Here is a 15607-nt window from a genome sequence, read left to right as displayed (position 1 = left end):
ACACTTAAAGGTGAAGTACATACAGGGGGTGAGACTAAAACTAGTGCAAAAGCCCAGCACACGCTCCTCAAGCTGCGTCACAGCGAGAAGCGGAGGAGCTGTCCATCACGGCCGATCAGCGACGCGGGTTACGAACCCTCGCCTTGCTATACGCCCACCCCTCGTCCCCACGGCGACTGCAGAATCCTCCGCCGTCAGCCATGCTCCCATCCCCAACATCCCCAGAATCACCATACCGAAAACGCGACCCACCCGCGTACATTTATGATCTGATCAGCCTGCAGCTCGTCCTATGCGCGGTGACTGCTCTGGCGCCAACCTTTGTTCGGCCTCCACGCTGCCCCGGCGCCTTTCGACGGGCGCAGAATAGCGCAGACGCACCGTCCCTGACATCTTTCCGCAACACCGCCACGCCATAACCCGGCGAGACGCTCTGCTCGGGCTCCCTCTGGACTGCTCATCGCCGCAGCTGGCAGGGACATCCAGGTACAGGGTGCGGTCGCGCGAATGATGACGATGACAATGAGGAGGGATTCGGAATCGATTTTCGGCGCAATCCCCTGCCATTGCGAGGGCGGCACTGTCATGCACATCATCGCAGTCCAGAGGCAGAAGTCGTGTGGGCGGTGTGAGGGCATAGCAATGGGCTCGAGAGGGATGCGGATGGCGGGAGAAAACTGTGCAGGCCCAGGTACCGCCTTCTTAGCCCACGCTCTCCACGTATCTTTGCCTAGCGTTGGCCCGGACTTGAATGCTCGTCGGCAAATCCGTCTGTTCCGGGTCGTGGTGAGTCTTTCCGTCGCTTGCTACACGATTAGGAACTGACTTACACAGCTCCCTTCCCTCGATGGTGGTGTTGTCCTCAGCGGACGATGCAGGCCGTCCTCGTCGGCTACACGTTGACTCAACGATCCTGGCCTTTTCTTGTAGTCCTCGCGGAGCCTGAATGGTCATAGTGATGTCGGTGTCGGGCGTGAGGGATGTGAGGGAAGGCGTCTGTGCAGATGCCTGGAAGCTGGGCACTGAAATATGATCGCAAGCGCCGTGCTGTCCACCAAAGTGATGGGTATTCACTTGCTGTAGCGCTCCGCTGTCTCTTCATCGTATACGCCCGTTCCTTGGCCAGGTGTTGCCCCTTCCTGTGGCCGTCCCTCGCCACCCCAACTGTCATTGACGAGTCGGCGTTGGAGTCACAGATCCCCTCGTTGCCGCGACCCCGTTGGTGCATCCTTGCATCGAGGCTGGGGGCGTTCGAGTGATTCATTCGGGGCTGCAAAGGCTGTTGACGCCTCTGTTTATGGTCTGCGGGTGTCCTGTTGCCGAATGTCGTCTGGGGTGCGTACGTCTGCCTCTGTTTTTCCGGTGGGGCTCCTTTATCATCTAGCGTGAAGTAAGCTATTGATACTGCGTCCTGTTGGTCTTGGGGGTCGCCGATGACCTCCACAGCAGTCGTCATTGCGTGGTGGGGCGGACTAAGGGCATGGGGGTCTGTACAATGTTGTAGTAGCTGTTGTCGAGTTGGTGGAAGAGGCGGAGGCGTCAGGATGGGCTAGCCTAAGCAGAGGACGGGTGGTTCGGGCCTGACCAAGAAGTAGACAGGTTGTAGAGTACGTACCTGCGTGAATAAACCGTTCCCCTCAGTCCTCGTTTGAGCTACTTCAGCGTTTGGATGCAGTCTTCATGGGTTCGTGCACGGGTCGATTGCTGCAGTTCAGGATAAGTTTGTTGATAGTTTCCGAAGATGGCGAGTGAGAGCAGCTGGTGGCGGAACGTCAGCAACATGCCCGACCTATCACGGACGCCCCTAAGAACTCACCAGGACGAGGCGCAGGGGGACAATTTCGGGTGTACATCGTTGTGGGTGCATCAGCGTGTCCACCAGCGTCCCAGTTGGCCTACAAACGCCAGGTCGAGGGCTTGAAAAGTGTTGGCAACGGCGCGAGAAACGGCGGAGGGAGGATAGAACATAGGCCATACAAGGATGGATGAGGAGGAGACGATGAGGGGCGAAGCCGAGAGAGGGAGGTGAGATGGGAGAAGGGAGAGGTAAGCCGGCAATCGGGTGCTGCGCTTCCACTATCTAACCTTGGCCTTTTGCATCTTTCCAACGCCCCCTTCCCAACGGGTCAACCCTCTTGCGCACACATTAGAATCCCTTGGCTTGGAGATGCGTGCAGGGTTACGCGAGCCTCGCGCAATGGCAAGGCGTCGATCAGGAAGCCAGAGGCGTGTTGCTGCGCCAGCATCAGCGCTACCATGCGGGAATGAGGGGACCGGTGCTCAGAGAGGAGGGGGGGACTGGAGACATCACCGAAGCAGACGAATTGCGAGGTCAACTCACGCGTCTTCGAGCGCAGCTCACACACTCACCTGCGTTGTGCGTCCCCAGAACGTCTCCAGCGAAGTCCAGCCCACGCTCCTCTTTACCTACGTGCAATCTCGACGATCGTGCACTCAGCGATTCCCCAGCGGCGATTTTGAGTGCCTCCACCGCGGTCGTCGTGATCCCTGTGCTCCGACAGAGCGTTGGAGTGCGTGTATGGAAGAGTGGGCGGGAGGAGATAGGTCGCCCAAGAGCAGTTCGTCGGGGCTTGCGAGATCGGACCCACGCCGTTCATCATGGCGGCCCATGCCACCCATGCCCATCCCCCCCGCCTATACTCATCGGTGCCACAGCTGTGGGTCCTCCACCAACCCCTCCTCCAAGTATCCCCGCACCCAACCCGTCGCCGCCCGTCGCCGCCCTGCGTGCCCCGCCCGTCTTGTTCGCGGCGGCCATCTTCGCAGGCAGGCTTGTCAGATCATCCATCATGCGCTAGTTCTGCCCCTGCTTGTCCGCGTGCACGGTCTGAGCGTGCTGGCACATGTTGTCGAGCCCGAGGATGCAAAGTTCGTGTTCCTGCACGTTGGGTTGGCAATGTCGAGGGAGGACAGTCGAGCGCCGCCGTCTTGGGAGTTGGGTGGGTGTGAGGGCATGTTGGAGGGCAGTGGGTTGGGGTCAGGCCGTTTTCACGGCGTGCTTGGGTACGAGGGCGTGCTGGGGAGTCTTGGAGCCTTTTGGCAGTCGTTAGGTTGTATAGATAATAGTGAACGAGCAAGGGTCACTTCTGAGTGATAAACTGTGTGAGTGAGCGTGAGTAGCGAGCCAATAGGGTGCTCACCGACGTGGTACCTGAGTATGGACGGTCGACGACGAATGTACGGTGCGAGATACGGCCCTGAGCCAAACCGGGGCGGCGCAGGATGATGAGAGTGGCGATGGGAAGGCATTGGCTGTAGATTTGGGACGTTGAGTCCCTGAGGACGATTGGGGATGGCGTAGGCGTCGAAGGGAGGACTTGGCGGTGGAGGGCTAAGTCTGAGGCTGAGGGTGAGTGGGGGTGTGAGTTAGCAGAGCGAACTCAGCCATCTCTAACCCTCATCACCGCCTTCCACCGACGCCGTGCTTCTGCAAGCCGCTGTGTATCGCCGTACCTCTCTGCCAGCAATCAGGACTGTGGAATGGATGGAGACGGAGAGGATACGGGAGATCTGGTAAGCGTGCAACTGGCCATATGAAAGTGCAGGAAATAATGAAATGCTCCCACGCTTACGTAATGATCAAGAAACAGGCGCTGTCGGACTTGTACGACGACCAAGTCCACATCGGTGGACGCTGTGACTTATGCTGGAGTTGAACCCCCAGCACGATCATCTATCACCCGATAACCCGATCTAGCAACAAGAAGGAGGGCAACGAGGACCATTCACCTTGCACGCATGGACATAGGCACGGACGCGAAGGACATGGCAGAGAAACCAGTCTAGTCAGGTACGACTAGCGGTTACTTATTGGGTACGTATGGACTTATGATTTAGCCAGATCCTGACCTACCCTCCATCAGCCATTCTACTCGCCCATCCATGCGCACGCCTCATACACTGTCCCATCGCGTCAAACTCCACCACCGCGCGGCTTTGACTTAGTCGTGCTACTCATCATCCACATGGCGTACATCCTGGCTACCATATCGGACCACTGCAGCAACCGCGGCGGAAGGGAGTGAAGAGGAACTGATGTCGGCATAGGCGTCGACCAGCGCGAGGAACGACGAGGAAGGAGACGGAGGGGCGGCTAGGAAGGGCAGGGCGTTCAAACGACTAGGTAAATAGCGGTCGTCGTTATCACAATGGGATCGCGCTCACCTGCGTGTATAGACCTCCGACATCGTGGTGCGCAAGGCCGCAACGGCGCGGCTCGATATGATCTCCCATCATGTCCCATCACGGCAATTCTGGGGAAGAGCCTGCTCCCGACGCAGCTCAATCCACAAACTGCCGCCGACGACAGCTTGAGGGCCACAGGAGGTCCCTCAACGTCTCTCAATCCAATGCGGCGACGAGAACAGCGGTTGAGAAGCATGGATATCGCAACGATGGTGCGAGGGGCGTGCTAGAAGACCACGGAGTAGAAGGCGAGATTCCAACGTAGTAGGCCTGGGGAGGGAGGGGAGACGGACGAGGTAAGCAGGCGACTTGTTGCGGCCTTTCCTCCGAACTTGACGTCTCTTGTTGAAGCGTCCCGACGCCTATATTAACGGGAACGACCGACTGCGCGCGCAGTAGTATCCATCAACTTGGAGAGGCGCGCGGGGTCAGGCAAGTCTCAGGCGTTGGCAAGGCCTCGACCAAGAAGCCAAAGGAGTGCGAGCGCGCGTGCTGCGGAGCGTGGGTGCTTGAAAGAGGCGACGGGTGCACAGAGGGGAGGGGGGGGGTGAGACGAGGTCAGCTACCCGTCTGCCATAACGACTCACTCACCCACCTGCCCTTTGCACCACCAGAATGTCTCCAGTGAAATGGAGTCCACGCTGCGCCGTCCCTGCTCTCAGGCTGCACCCTAACATTCCGCTTCAATCAAGCGGCGTGTTGGCATTCGTGTTCCCCTCCCCCTCCCTGTTCATTCCTCTTCGCGCGCCGTCCGCGAGACTTGCACGTTTTCTGTCGTTTCGGGCGCACCCGAATGGGCGTCGAGCACTTCGCATATCGCGTGTTGCGTGTTGCGTGTTCGGCCATTTCATTGGGTGTGGGTGGCTCGCGGGTCCAACGAGTCGAGCGGCGTAAACGTGCAATATGGGGATAATAACAAACGCGTTCCTTTTCGCTGTGGAATGGCTGACGTGGCGCGACGCGCGGATGCAGAGAGTGGAAAGGATGCTAGGCGACGTGTTTAAGGCGGATTGGGCATACAAACGGACTCTGGGCGTCGTAGACATAGTAAACAGCATCTTGTAAGGTTCTGTAGGGCATAGTAATCGACCTGAGTGGATGAGCGTGTAAGTAAGAAAGTAGAAAAAGAAAGTCGTGTATACGCACCCGATGGATTGACGGTGATTGGCGGATAGGCGTTGGTTGGCGTTAAGATCGCAAGGGTAGTGAATAGATTCGATATCAGCAACCGTGTACATGTCTGCGGAATCAAAACGGAAGCAAGATGTGGCTAAGTAGGGCGTAGCTAATATATTTCCCTATGAAACGAAAGATGGATAATGATTGCGGCTAAGTGCGAGAGGACTTACCCAACAAGATCCGTAACCTGCGCGGTCATGGGCACACCGTTTGCCCAGACGTTGATCCCCGTTGCGACGAAATCCTTCGTTAGGCGCAAGTGCATCGTCGCGACCGGTTGCCCGTTGGTATAGCCGCATATCGTGGCGTGTTGTCGTAGGTCCGCGGAATTGCGATGTCTGCTGTGACTACAAGAGGTCAGCGTAGCAAAACGCGTGTAATAGAGCTTACACTATGATCCAGCGTTCGACATCGCTCGCATCGTACCCCAGCGCGTCGTCGATCCGTGTTTTCCAAACGATCAGCGCTCGTTGTGCGGCTGCCTCCAAGGCTGTTTGTTTTCCGCGGCTCTTGGGGCTCGATAATAGGCTGGCTAGTATGTATACGAAGGTCATACTGCATTGATCAGTAGCGAGAGGAGGAGGAGCGAGGGGAGTTCGCACTTTGTCGATGTCGTTGGTGGTGATTGAAGGACGGAAGCGTCGAGCGGCTTGGAGCGGGCCGGGGCGGGTATAAGGTGCGGTCGATCATAATCGAAAGATCTTGATCGACGTCGACGCGGAGTTAAGAATTTCGATCATGATCAAAGAAGTATGATGTCAATGCGGACATAAGAGGTCGATCTTGATCGGAAGAAGTATCGACGTCGACGCGGCGTTAAGCGGAACACGGATGCCTGCCATTTGGCGCGTCGCTCGAACGAACCCGTTACCGTGCGTGTGCGCCGTCTCAACGAGCGCGCTTATACGACTGTTCAAGGCGTCACGTCGTACGCCGAAATTGGTCACGATCCCGCCTAATGTTCTACCATCGCCGAAGTCTATGCGCTATTCGTCAATCCCTCGCGCGCAGGGCTAGTTAGCACTCACGACGAGGCGATTCACAAGGGCGTCGAAGTTATAGGCTGGTACGAGATCCTTCGGTCAGTGGCAAACGTTCTGAACGATTTGGTTGAGATTGACGGGGAGGTAGTAGGCCGATCCAGCGACTGCTCGAGGGGAAAAAAGTGCGTGCAAGAGCTTCGAGCTTCCTGTCTTCGCGGAGGTGGAGCGAACTCTTCGTCAAGCGTCGCCTGCAGATATGAAGAAGGGTACTTAACTGTAGGACGCCTAGCGGGAGACATCTAGCGGGATCAACGACACCGACACCCACGTACGGAGATACCCTGCTTTGGCAACCTCGTTCGACGGATGACCCACAGACGGCGCAATGGTTGACGAGCTATGATGATCGCGTGAGCGTTTTGGCAATGGACGTAACATGAATGTAGACAAAGGGTTATAGGTATACGTTACGGGGATTCGTGATTACGAGAGGCGAGATTGTATGAACCGGGTTTCGTCTAAAATAGGTGATTGGGTATGAGTGTATACTGCGAGTAAGGTATATCATTTGCTGCGATGATGAACATAGTGTCTACTGGGAATATGCGGCCACAGTTCTATGGTACCTGGCGAGGGCTTGAGTCAAGTCTGCACAAAACACTACCATAGCCGGATTCTCTATCTCACTCCACGTCTTGCCAGAGGTAACCTTGTTAGTAGCGTCGGCGAGGTTGATCGCTTTCTGGATCTTATTGAGACAGGCCTGGATGTTTTTGACATGGGCCGAATTCTTGGCGGAATAAGGTGGGTATTCGTCGTATAGGCCAACGGCCTTGCCGCTGAGGGGATCGATATCGACAAAAGTCCAGAAGGGGTTGGGAACAGCCATAGAGGCGTGTCTTTGGAGTATGGCATCGTATATTCGAATGGCAACAGCGGCGTCAGCAGCAGCGTCTGTCGTAGAGTGAGTGTGAAAACATATAGTGACTGCACGTTCACACCACTTACAGGTGTAATGATGCGTTTGGAGGTCTTGGGACCAATCAAACTTTTGTAAGGTCTTGTCGAGGGTCCTGCCTATCCACTGCTCACTCAGACTGGCGAGGGCGACGGAAGATGCAAAGTGGAGTCCGAGGTGAGCGCCCAAATGGTCAATAGTGCGATGTAGGCGACTGAGATCGCCGCCCGAGCGCATAGATGCTTGAGGCAACGTTTTGGCATCACCTGGATATGGATGTTAGACACAGGTGAGCTAGATAGTGATGGTGGTTTACCAAGGATGTCGACACCTATCTTCGTATACTTGGCATTGGCGACGAAGTCCAATAGAGAGGTGGGAAAAGCTACAAAGGTGTGGATGAGGCGGTTACGAGTGCATATAGGTACTTACTGCCAATCAGAGTGATATCAAAAACATATGCCTGCGTACGCGTGGCAATTTGAATGAGTCGTACGGCCCTGGTTGGCGTGAGTTCTACATCAAATCCGAATATAGTGTCCGTAGCAACAGTGCTTGTGGTTATGGCTTGCATGAAGCTATCAGCTTCGGCAATGGTGGAAGCGACGACGAAGGTGAAGTCAGCCGATGTAAAGGGAGGGAACTTTTGGGATGACATGATGGCGGTATGGAAGAGAAGGACGGGGGACGGCGCAGGAAATGATGGGCGTGGATATGTAGGCGCGCACAGACCACCGACGATCTACGACCGTGGGTGATGACAGCCAGGCGATGGTCTACGACCATGGCATATGGACAGCGCAAGCAAGTGGGCTTCGTCTAGATAAGGATAGACCGAGGTGCCAATCGGAATCTAAATTGGGACTGATGACATCAGTGAGAAGCATATGTTCGATCAGGGTCGAGGTGGTGGGGAGTTGGGGAAGATGCTTCGCGTGGGCCGAAAAGTCCGAGGATGGTGTCGTCGTCAAAGTCGGTGCTTACCCAGAATGCCCAATGCCCCGCGGGATTGCTATCGCATGCCTTGCGCGCCTTCTTTCCCAACCATCATCTGCAGCACCGGAATGTCTTCGCCGTCTCATACCCCCTTGTCCTCACCGTCTCGTTCAACGTCGCGTGCGCCGCTGTCTTCCGTGTCTAACCCTGGGCGTAGTTCCCCCGAGGGAAGCACCGATCGGACGTCGCTGGGGAAGAGACAAAGGTCGATTTCTTGGGACGCAACGCAGAGTTTCAGTGGCGATTCAGGGAGAGCTATATTAGCAGGAGTTTTGCGAAGCTGGGATGAGGCGAAACAATCATGTAAGTTAATCCTGGAGTACAGCGACATTACTGGCGAGGAAGAAGAGGAAGCATATATGCTGTTTCTAGAAGAGAGGGAGGCAATGGCACGGGAGATGTTGGCCAAAGTGGCTTGCGCGAAGTTGAAGTGGGGCGCAGTAGTTGATGGGATGACTTTAGAGGGTGCGTTGATACGAGTATATGCGCATATATGTATTAACGACACACCAAAGTCATGGAGGCGTACGTTGCCGATAATATGGATGAGTTCTCCGAAGAAGATTTAGAAAACACGAGCCTGTCGGCGAGGAAACGAAAGCAGAAAGAACTAGGTGTTGGTGGTGGAACGGGACAAGCGAACGACGCAGGCGTTGGAGCAGGCGCAGGCGAAGAACAGGGCGGTGGCGAAGAACAAGGCGCTGGCGCAGAACAGGGCGGTGGCGAAGAACCAGGAGGCGGCGAAGAACAGGGCGGCGGCGGCGTTGGCGGGGATAATGGCGCGAGGCCTCCAAAGAAGCCTCGTAAGGCCAAAGTGCCCATTATCGAGCAGTTGAGCTATGAGTTGAGCGCCAAGATAGACGATGTAAACATGGCGGGGTATGAAGCGGTGGAGGTGAGTTTGCGCAACGTGTTCAAGAACGACTGCTTACCTTGGATAGGATCGATTCCGTTGCGTATACACGCACGTCGGAGCTGTCCACGGCAAGCTAACGGAAAGGGATTTGTTGGACTCACTCCACGGGTATTGCCACAAGCCTAAGCATAAGAGTTTTTTAGAGGAGGAAGCTCTGGCAAGGCTCATCGTCGGTTACGGGGATATCAATATGGAACGGCTAGTGAGTACATCATTGGAGAGAGAGGGGGGGTGCTCATCTGGGGTAGAATGAAGCTTTCGGCAAGGTGAAGACGGCCTATTCGTGCGGACCTAGGGAAGCTAGGAGTCGTTTGTTCACGATTTGTGAAATACAGTCTGAAAAAGAGAGGGTAAATGAATCAGAAAAGGTGCGTGCTATAGTTTTGGGTTGATACCAATAGGTTATTGATAGTAGCGTTAGTTCTTGCTTGAATGGTCTATGATGCAGGAGAGTGTTAACTTACTGGAGGGGATCTTTCTGACGATGGCCGGACTTCGTCTGGCCATTGACAGGAGCAATGTATCAGATACGGACGAAGGGAGGAGATGGAAAAAGAAACAGAGCGACGATTTGTTCGAGCTGCAATATGGCGCTGCTCTTGCTCACGTGCCAGTGTTTGAACGAAAGGGGAAGGAACATACTTGGAGAAAGAGGTGGATAAAGGCCCACGAGAAGATGGTAACGAGGCGGAACAAAGTACTGGCGCTGTTCAAAGCGGTGAGTGGTTGAGATTGTCGGCGTGCCAGACAGCTGAGCGACGACGAGTTCGGGTGCATCGTGCTCTTGGATCCTCTGTGGAGTCCAACAGAGACGTCTTCCTCGGATTTTCATCAGTTGCATGCCTGCGTTTTAGATAATATATTGAAACGACGACGACGAGCTGACGACGACGCGGAAGGCGATGGGGACGTGCCGTGGCACACGGGCAACGACGTGGGGAACAGAAGGATGCTGGTGGAGGTGGTTCGATACTTCACGACGGATGCAATGGCACGGTTCATAGACGAGACGGTGGACAAATTGGAGGAGGATGCGTCAGAGATTGCAGTGTAGCGTACAGGAGTACAAGTAATTACGACGGTCTACGGCCAGTCCTTAGCATGATACAGCTGTTCAAAGGCAATGCATAATTCTACGAGATTTGCAGAGTTCTGGACAGTTGGGTGGGGCTTAACAAGCCAATGCGAATATGTTTCGAGGGATTGGAAGATGGGAGTTGTAATGCCGGCAGTGTGCAATAGCTTGTCTTGTAACCCATGGGCTACGGACGGTGACAGCACAATGGGAAGGCAGAATAATGCCCATGCGATGGGGCTGAGGACGTCTTTCTGCATTTTGCAAACGTCATCGTCTTTGGTGTGCGTTTTGTACGAGAAAGGAAAATAGCAGATCCAGCATACGCGGCAGGTCTTGTCGAAATTCCTGAGTGCCATCTTGTAAACGTCCCCGTAGAGTGTCGGCAACGGTTCGCCGTCCAGCATGTATTGACATCTGTATCCGTATATACCTACGGGGCATCGGAAGCCGTCTTCAGTGCCACAGGGAGTGCGGCCGAAAACTTGACACGTTAGACACCTGTCTCGCATGTCGACAAGGCGCTTGAATGACTGCGAGTGGACCTGTGCCAAATCACGTTTGGCAACACCTTCCTGTTTGTTCAGTGCTAGGGCTTCATGGTGGCAGTGCGGTCGAGGTGTTGAAGGGAGCGGCGGAGACACGGAGCGAGCAACATGCTTGTCAAAGAACGTTGGTGTGGAGAGATGATTGTGATAGTGATCTCCAATGTCATGATAGGCCTGAGCATTGTTAGCGCAAAGAAAAGTACAGATTTGACGGTGCACTTACATGGACGGCAGGTCGTGTGGACTTGTCAAAAATCATCGAGTTGGAACCCGTGACCGGATCATTTGACTCGCTCGTGATCTGACCCCCTGACTCGCTCGTGATCTGACCCCCTGATCCACGCGTGACTTGTTTGCGTGACCAACGCGTGTCGCGTAGCGGATATGTATAACGAGGGGGGACGGGTGGAAGGTTCTAATGAGGCGAGGTCTTAAATAAGTTAATGCTAGTGAGCTGGATAGGGCTTACCTCAAGAGTGTCGCAATAGTCGCATGGGGTGCAACCTGGCACTGAGTGGCACGAATGAGACTCATCGTCGAAACTACCGAGAGAAAGCCTTCTGCAAGTATTCGTCGTGAACAATTGGTAGAGTTGGTGTTTCCCGGCATGATCGACCCCTGTGATGGCGGGTGCTTTGCGATACCTGCTAGTTTGTCCTATGATCCTCGCGAATGTAACTTCACCCGTTCTGCCTAAGCGGCCAGTCTGTTGAGTGACGCTGATCATGTCGTAGGGATTGAGGACGAAGACGTGGTTGACGTAAGGGTAGTTGATACCAGTGCCAAAGCCTGTGGTCACGACGAGGCCTTGTGTGACCCCCGTTAGCCAATCTTGTTCAACTTGGTGTCTGGTGTCAGCATCGGCTGCCGGATCATTTGTATATTTCGCCTTGTGTACCGGTAGGCGCAAGGCGGCGGCGACGCGATCGCACTCGTTATATGAGCGGCAGTAGATGAGTAGACGATCACGAGGGGTAGCGTGCTGAACAGCCTCGCGGTATGCTTGTGTGAGATGTTCAAGGATCAGCCGCTCATCAGAATATGTATCCACTTGGTAACGTATGTTGGGTCGTATCGTGGGCGCAGCGATAACCTCCAAGTTTTCAATGTTGAACGCCTTTGCGAGCTCAGGAATACTCGATCGATAAATGGTGGCGGTGAGGAAAACAATGGTGACGCCAAGATCCATGAGCGATTGGACCTTGGAGTAGCAATCACGATAATTACTGGAGACGAGGATTTCGTGCGCTTCATCAAAAATGATTCGCTTGATGAGACCAAGTTTGGATGCCGCTGTGAGCCAGTCATCCAGTTGTCCATGGATGAGATGCTCCGCGTTCACGACGAGTAGCCGTGCGGATGAGCAGTCGATGGTGGTGTAAGGGGACACTCCTATTTTCTCTCCTTTCCTTCATTCCATGGACTCTTACCTACATTCCCTTCATTCCCCTTCGTTCCTTTTCGCTCCCTTTCCTTTCCACTTCCTTTCCACCCACTCCTTTCGCATCCGAGCCGCGTCCGGTGACTCCGGAGTCTTCCCGCACTTCGGACACTTCGGACTCGCTCGGACTCGTCTCGGACACTTCGGACTCGCTCGGACACTTCGGACTCGCTCGGACTCATCTATACTCTTCGGGGCTCGTCCGGGTTACCTCTATCCTTTTCCCCCACTTCATTACTCTTCGCCCTTACTTCCCCAAGTCGCTGGCACGACTCCTGTGCATTTACCCTCCACTTCATTATCACATGTTTCCTTGTACCTTGTGATATTTGTTCGGACTTTGGCTGGTGTACTGTACAGTTATCCTGCATTCCTCTCACGCTACTACAGTATATACTTCGCTTCCTAGCATGGAGAATCCTTATCCTGTTCTCTTTGGATTCTCCCTCTGCTAGGTGAGCAGCCCTCTCATGTATTGTAGTTAGCCTTATTCATTATCTTTGGATTCTCCCTCTGCTAGGCCTGCGCTGTCGGCCATCTTGAGGTTGCCCTTACAGCAGAACAGGATCTCCCATCCTGGCACCAGAGCCCTACGGAAAACGTCCTGCGCCACTCCGGACTCGTTCTCGACGTCTCTCCGGTTTTGCGGACATTCCGGACGCTCTCCTGCTACTCCCACCCACCTCTGAGGACCCAAGGAACTCCATCCCTCGCTCCCCTGACGACTCCGAAATGCCGGGCGCTTCCAGCCAGATCCCGCCATCCGAGCCAGTCGCTTCAGGACCGGACTCCGAGACTTTGCAGACCTTGTGGGCTCAGACGTACGAACACCAAACCCAAATCAGCTCCATCCAGAATACACTTGCCCGAATCGAAGGACTCCTCTTAACACCCCGTCCGACTACTCCAAAAACGACTCCGGACTCCGAGCTGAGGGGCACCGAAGCCTCCCAGCACGCCCCGAGTCGATCCGAAAACACCCCACGTTCCCGCCTGAAGCCTGCCTCTCCCCCGATCTTCGACGGAAACCGCAAGGATGGTCGCGCATTCTACAACGCGTGCTCCATCTACTTCCAACTCTGTCCGGACCACTTCCCGACCGAGCAGGCCAAAATCCTCTGGTGTCTCTCCTTCTTCCAGAAGGATCGAGCTAAGGAGTACGCGGACATGGTGCTCCGGAGTCCGAAGGATCCATACTTTGCGTCCTGGGCCGCCTTCGCAACCGAGTTCCGGACTCGCTTTCTTCCGGATCGGGAACGCGAAGCCGCCATGCTAAAACTGGAGTCCACCCGGTACCACCAAGGGTGTCGGACTTTCCAGGAGTACCTCGACGAGTTCCGGGACCTTGTAGACCAGTCCGGATACACTGAGGGCTCCAACATCACGATGAAGTTCCGCCGCGGATTGGACTCCATCATCCAGAGCCGTGTTGCCGAGTCCGCAGACTGTCCGGACGAGGATGACTTCGAGGAATGGTACAAGGCAGCACAGCGGGTTGCTGACAACCGTGCTGCTAACCAATCCTTCCACTTTGGTGTGCACTCCGGAAACTCCGGACACTCCGGATCCCTCGTCCGACCAGCAGCCAGCTCCGGAGTCGCTCGGACTCCTGCGGGTGTACTCCCCACGCCTCGGACTCAGCTCCCACCTTTGCAACCCCGTTTCCAACCTCCGCCTCCTCCAAAGGCTCTCTCACCCGGTGTCCCAATGGATGTCGACCACACCCGCTCCCGACCTGCCACCTCACAGCTCTGCTACTGATGCGGCAAGCCCGGTCACATGTCTCGCGAGTGCCCACTCCGGTACGACGTCCGGTTCATGACCACCGAGGAGCGGATGTCCGCCATTGAAGATCTCTTGACCGCGGCCGATGTTGTAGAAAGTACGGGGACTTCGGAAGGAATAGACGATGAGGGAACGGCCCCGGTTGAGGAATCGGACACGGCGGATTTTGTCCGGACCAACGAGTGATCAGTGCGACCTCGTTGGTAAATAACCGATTTGCTTGTCTTAGCGTAGACGAAATAGACGATTCCAATCACTCCGATGATTCGTCCGACGTTAAGCAAGCAACTCCGGTTACAATCCGCACACTCCGAAGGTTTCGCCCGCAGTGGGAACGGCGGCTACCCAGTAGCTATAAGATCTCCGCGCTGCCCGGCAAGCTTTCGCTAGATATACCCGTTGAAGTGCAGAGCACGGATACACAACACAGATGCACCCTGCAGGCCCTGGTGGACTGCGGAGCCACCGGAGTCTTCATGCATCCGCGCTTTGCTGATGCCCATGGTTTCACCCGACGCAAGCTGTCCGCTCCGATTCCGGTCTTCAACGTTGACGGGTCACCAAATGAGAACGGATCTATCTCCGAAGTCGTGGACCTTGTACTCCGGTTCAAGGATCACACGGAACGGATGCTTTTCGCAGTCACTAACATCAGACGGCAGGACATCATCCTCGGATACACCTGGCTTCGGAAGCACAACCCCGAGATTGACTGGCAGACAAAGGAGGTGACCATGAGCCGCTGTCCGTCCGGATGCGACACCTGTCGGAAGGAGTTCCGCCATGACAAGCTGACCCGACGCAAGGAGTCCGTACGACTCCGGGAGTGTCGTACGGGTCCGATGCCAAGGGTTGAGGAACTGCACTCGGACGATCTCCCAGAGCTTCACGACTGCGAGGAAGATGATGAGGATGACAATGCTACAACTCCGGACGACTCCGGACTTGAGAGGGGTGACCGTGTCTTTGTGGCTATTCCTCCTCCGACTCCGGAGTACCTTCGGAGTCTTCAGGAAGAACATATCCGGGCTTCGGAGACAGTCTCGCAGCGCCTTGCATTGGCTTTCCAGCGCAACAAACCCCACGATCCTCGGAACAGCGCAGTCCCGGACTTCCTCCAGGAATTCGAGGACGTCTTCGCAAAGGAGTCCTTTGATGAACTGCCCATGCCGCGTCCGTGGGACCATGCCATTGAGCTACTGGACGGAGCGGAACCGACCTCTACCAAGTGCTACCCGCTGTCCCCGGCGGAACAGAAACAGCTGGACGAATTCCTGGAAGAAAATCTCCGGACTGGTCGGATCCGCCCCAGCAAGTCGCCCATGGCTGCCCCGGTGTTCTTTGTTAAGAAGAAGGATGGATCGCTCCGCTTGGTCCAGGACTACCGGAAGCTCAACAACATGACGGTCAAGAATCGGTACCCACTTCCGCTCATCTCGGACTTGGTGGACAAACTCCGGAATGCTCGCTACTTCTCCAAGCTTGACGTCCGGTGGGGCTTCAACAATGTCCGGATCAAG

The 15607-nt window shown here is 55.3% G+C and overlaps 5 protein-coding genes across 5 annotated transcripts; 1 reads left to right on the top strand and 4 right to left on the bottom strand.

The window, feature by feature from the left end:
• Nucleotides 1-290: 290 nt before the first annotated feature.
• On the bottom strand, nucleotides 291-1456 carry PC9H_009098 (uncharacterized protein; the record flags this gene model as incomplete). The annotated part of the gene is made up of 3 exons (XM_036778605.1): nucleotides 291-771; nucleotides 827-1022; nucleotides 1075-1456. The coding sequence occupies 3 exons, from the start codon at nucleotides 1454-1456 to the stop codon at nucleotides 291-293; spliced, it is 1059 nt and encodes a 352-aa protein (XP_036630033.1).
• Nucleotides 1457-5491: 4035 nt separating this feature from the next.
• On the bottom strand, nucleotides 5492-5939 carry PC9H_009097 (uncharacterized protein; the record flags this gene model as incomplete). Its single annotated transcript, XM_036778604.1, has 3 exons — nucleotides 5492-5504; nucleotides 5556-5732; nucleotides 5776-5939. 3 exons carry the CDS (start codon nucleotides 5937-5939, stop codon nucleotides 5492-5494), a joined length of 354 nt encoding a protein of 117 aa, XP_036630032.1.
• A 1021-nt stretch (nucleotides 5940-6960) lies between these two features.
• PC9H_009096 (uncharacterized protein) lies at nucleotides 6961-7984 on the bottom strand (the record flags this gene model as incomplete). The annotated part of the gene is made up of 4 exons (XM_036778603.1): nucleotides 6961-7322; nucleotides 7377-7592; nucleotides 7643-7711; nucleotides 7759-7984. The coding sequence occupies 4 exons, from the start codon at nucleotides 7982-7984 to the stop codon at nucleotides 6961-6963; spliced, it is 873 nt and encodes a 290-aa protein (XP_036630031.1).
• Nucleotides 7985-8315: 331 nt separating this feature from the next.
• PC9H_009095 (uncharacterized protein) lies at nucleotides 8316-10292 on the top strand (the record flags this gene model as incomplete). The annotated part of the gene is made up of 7 exons (XM_036778602.1): nucleotides 8316-8787; nucleotides 8838-9217; nucleotides 9264-9440; nucleotides 9487-9504; nucleotides 9574-9606; nucleotides 9660-9956; nucleotides 10005-10292. The coding sequence occupies 7 exons, from the start codon at nucleotides 8316-8318 to the stop codon at nucleotides 10290-10292; spliced, it is 1665 nt and encodes a 554-aa protein (XP_036630030.1).
• Nucleotides 10293-10321: 29 nt separating this feature from the next.
• On the bottom strand, nucleotides 10322-12050 carry PC9H_009094 (uncharacterized protein; the record flags this gene model as incomplete). The annotated part of the gene is made up of 3 exons (XM_036778601.1): nucleotides 10322-11035; nucleotides 11085-11276; nucleotides 11331-12050. 3 exons carry the CDS (start codon nucleotides 12048-12050, stop codon nucleotides 10322-10324), a joined length of 1626 nt encoding a protein of 541 aa, XP_036630029.1.
• Between the last annotated feature and the right edge of the window lie 3557 nt (nucleotides 12051-15607).

Source organism: Pleurotus ostreatus (assembly GCF_014466165.1).
Source record: "Pleurotus ostreatus strain PC9 chromosome Unknown scaffold_6, whole genome shotgun sequence".
Classification (NCBI taxonomy): domain Eukaryota; kingdom Fungi; phylum Basidiomycota; class Agaricomycetes; order Agaricales; family Pleurotaceae; genus Pleurotus; species Pleurotus ostreatus.
This window is presented reverse-complemented; position numbering and strand designations above follow the sequence as displayed.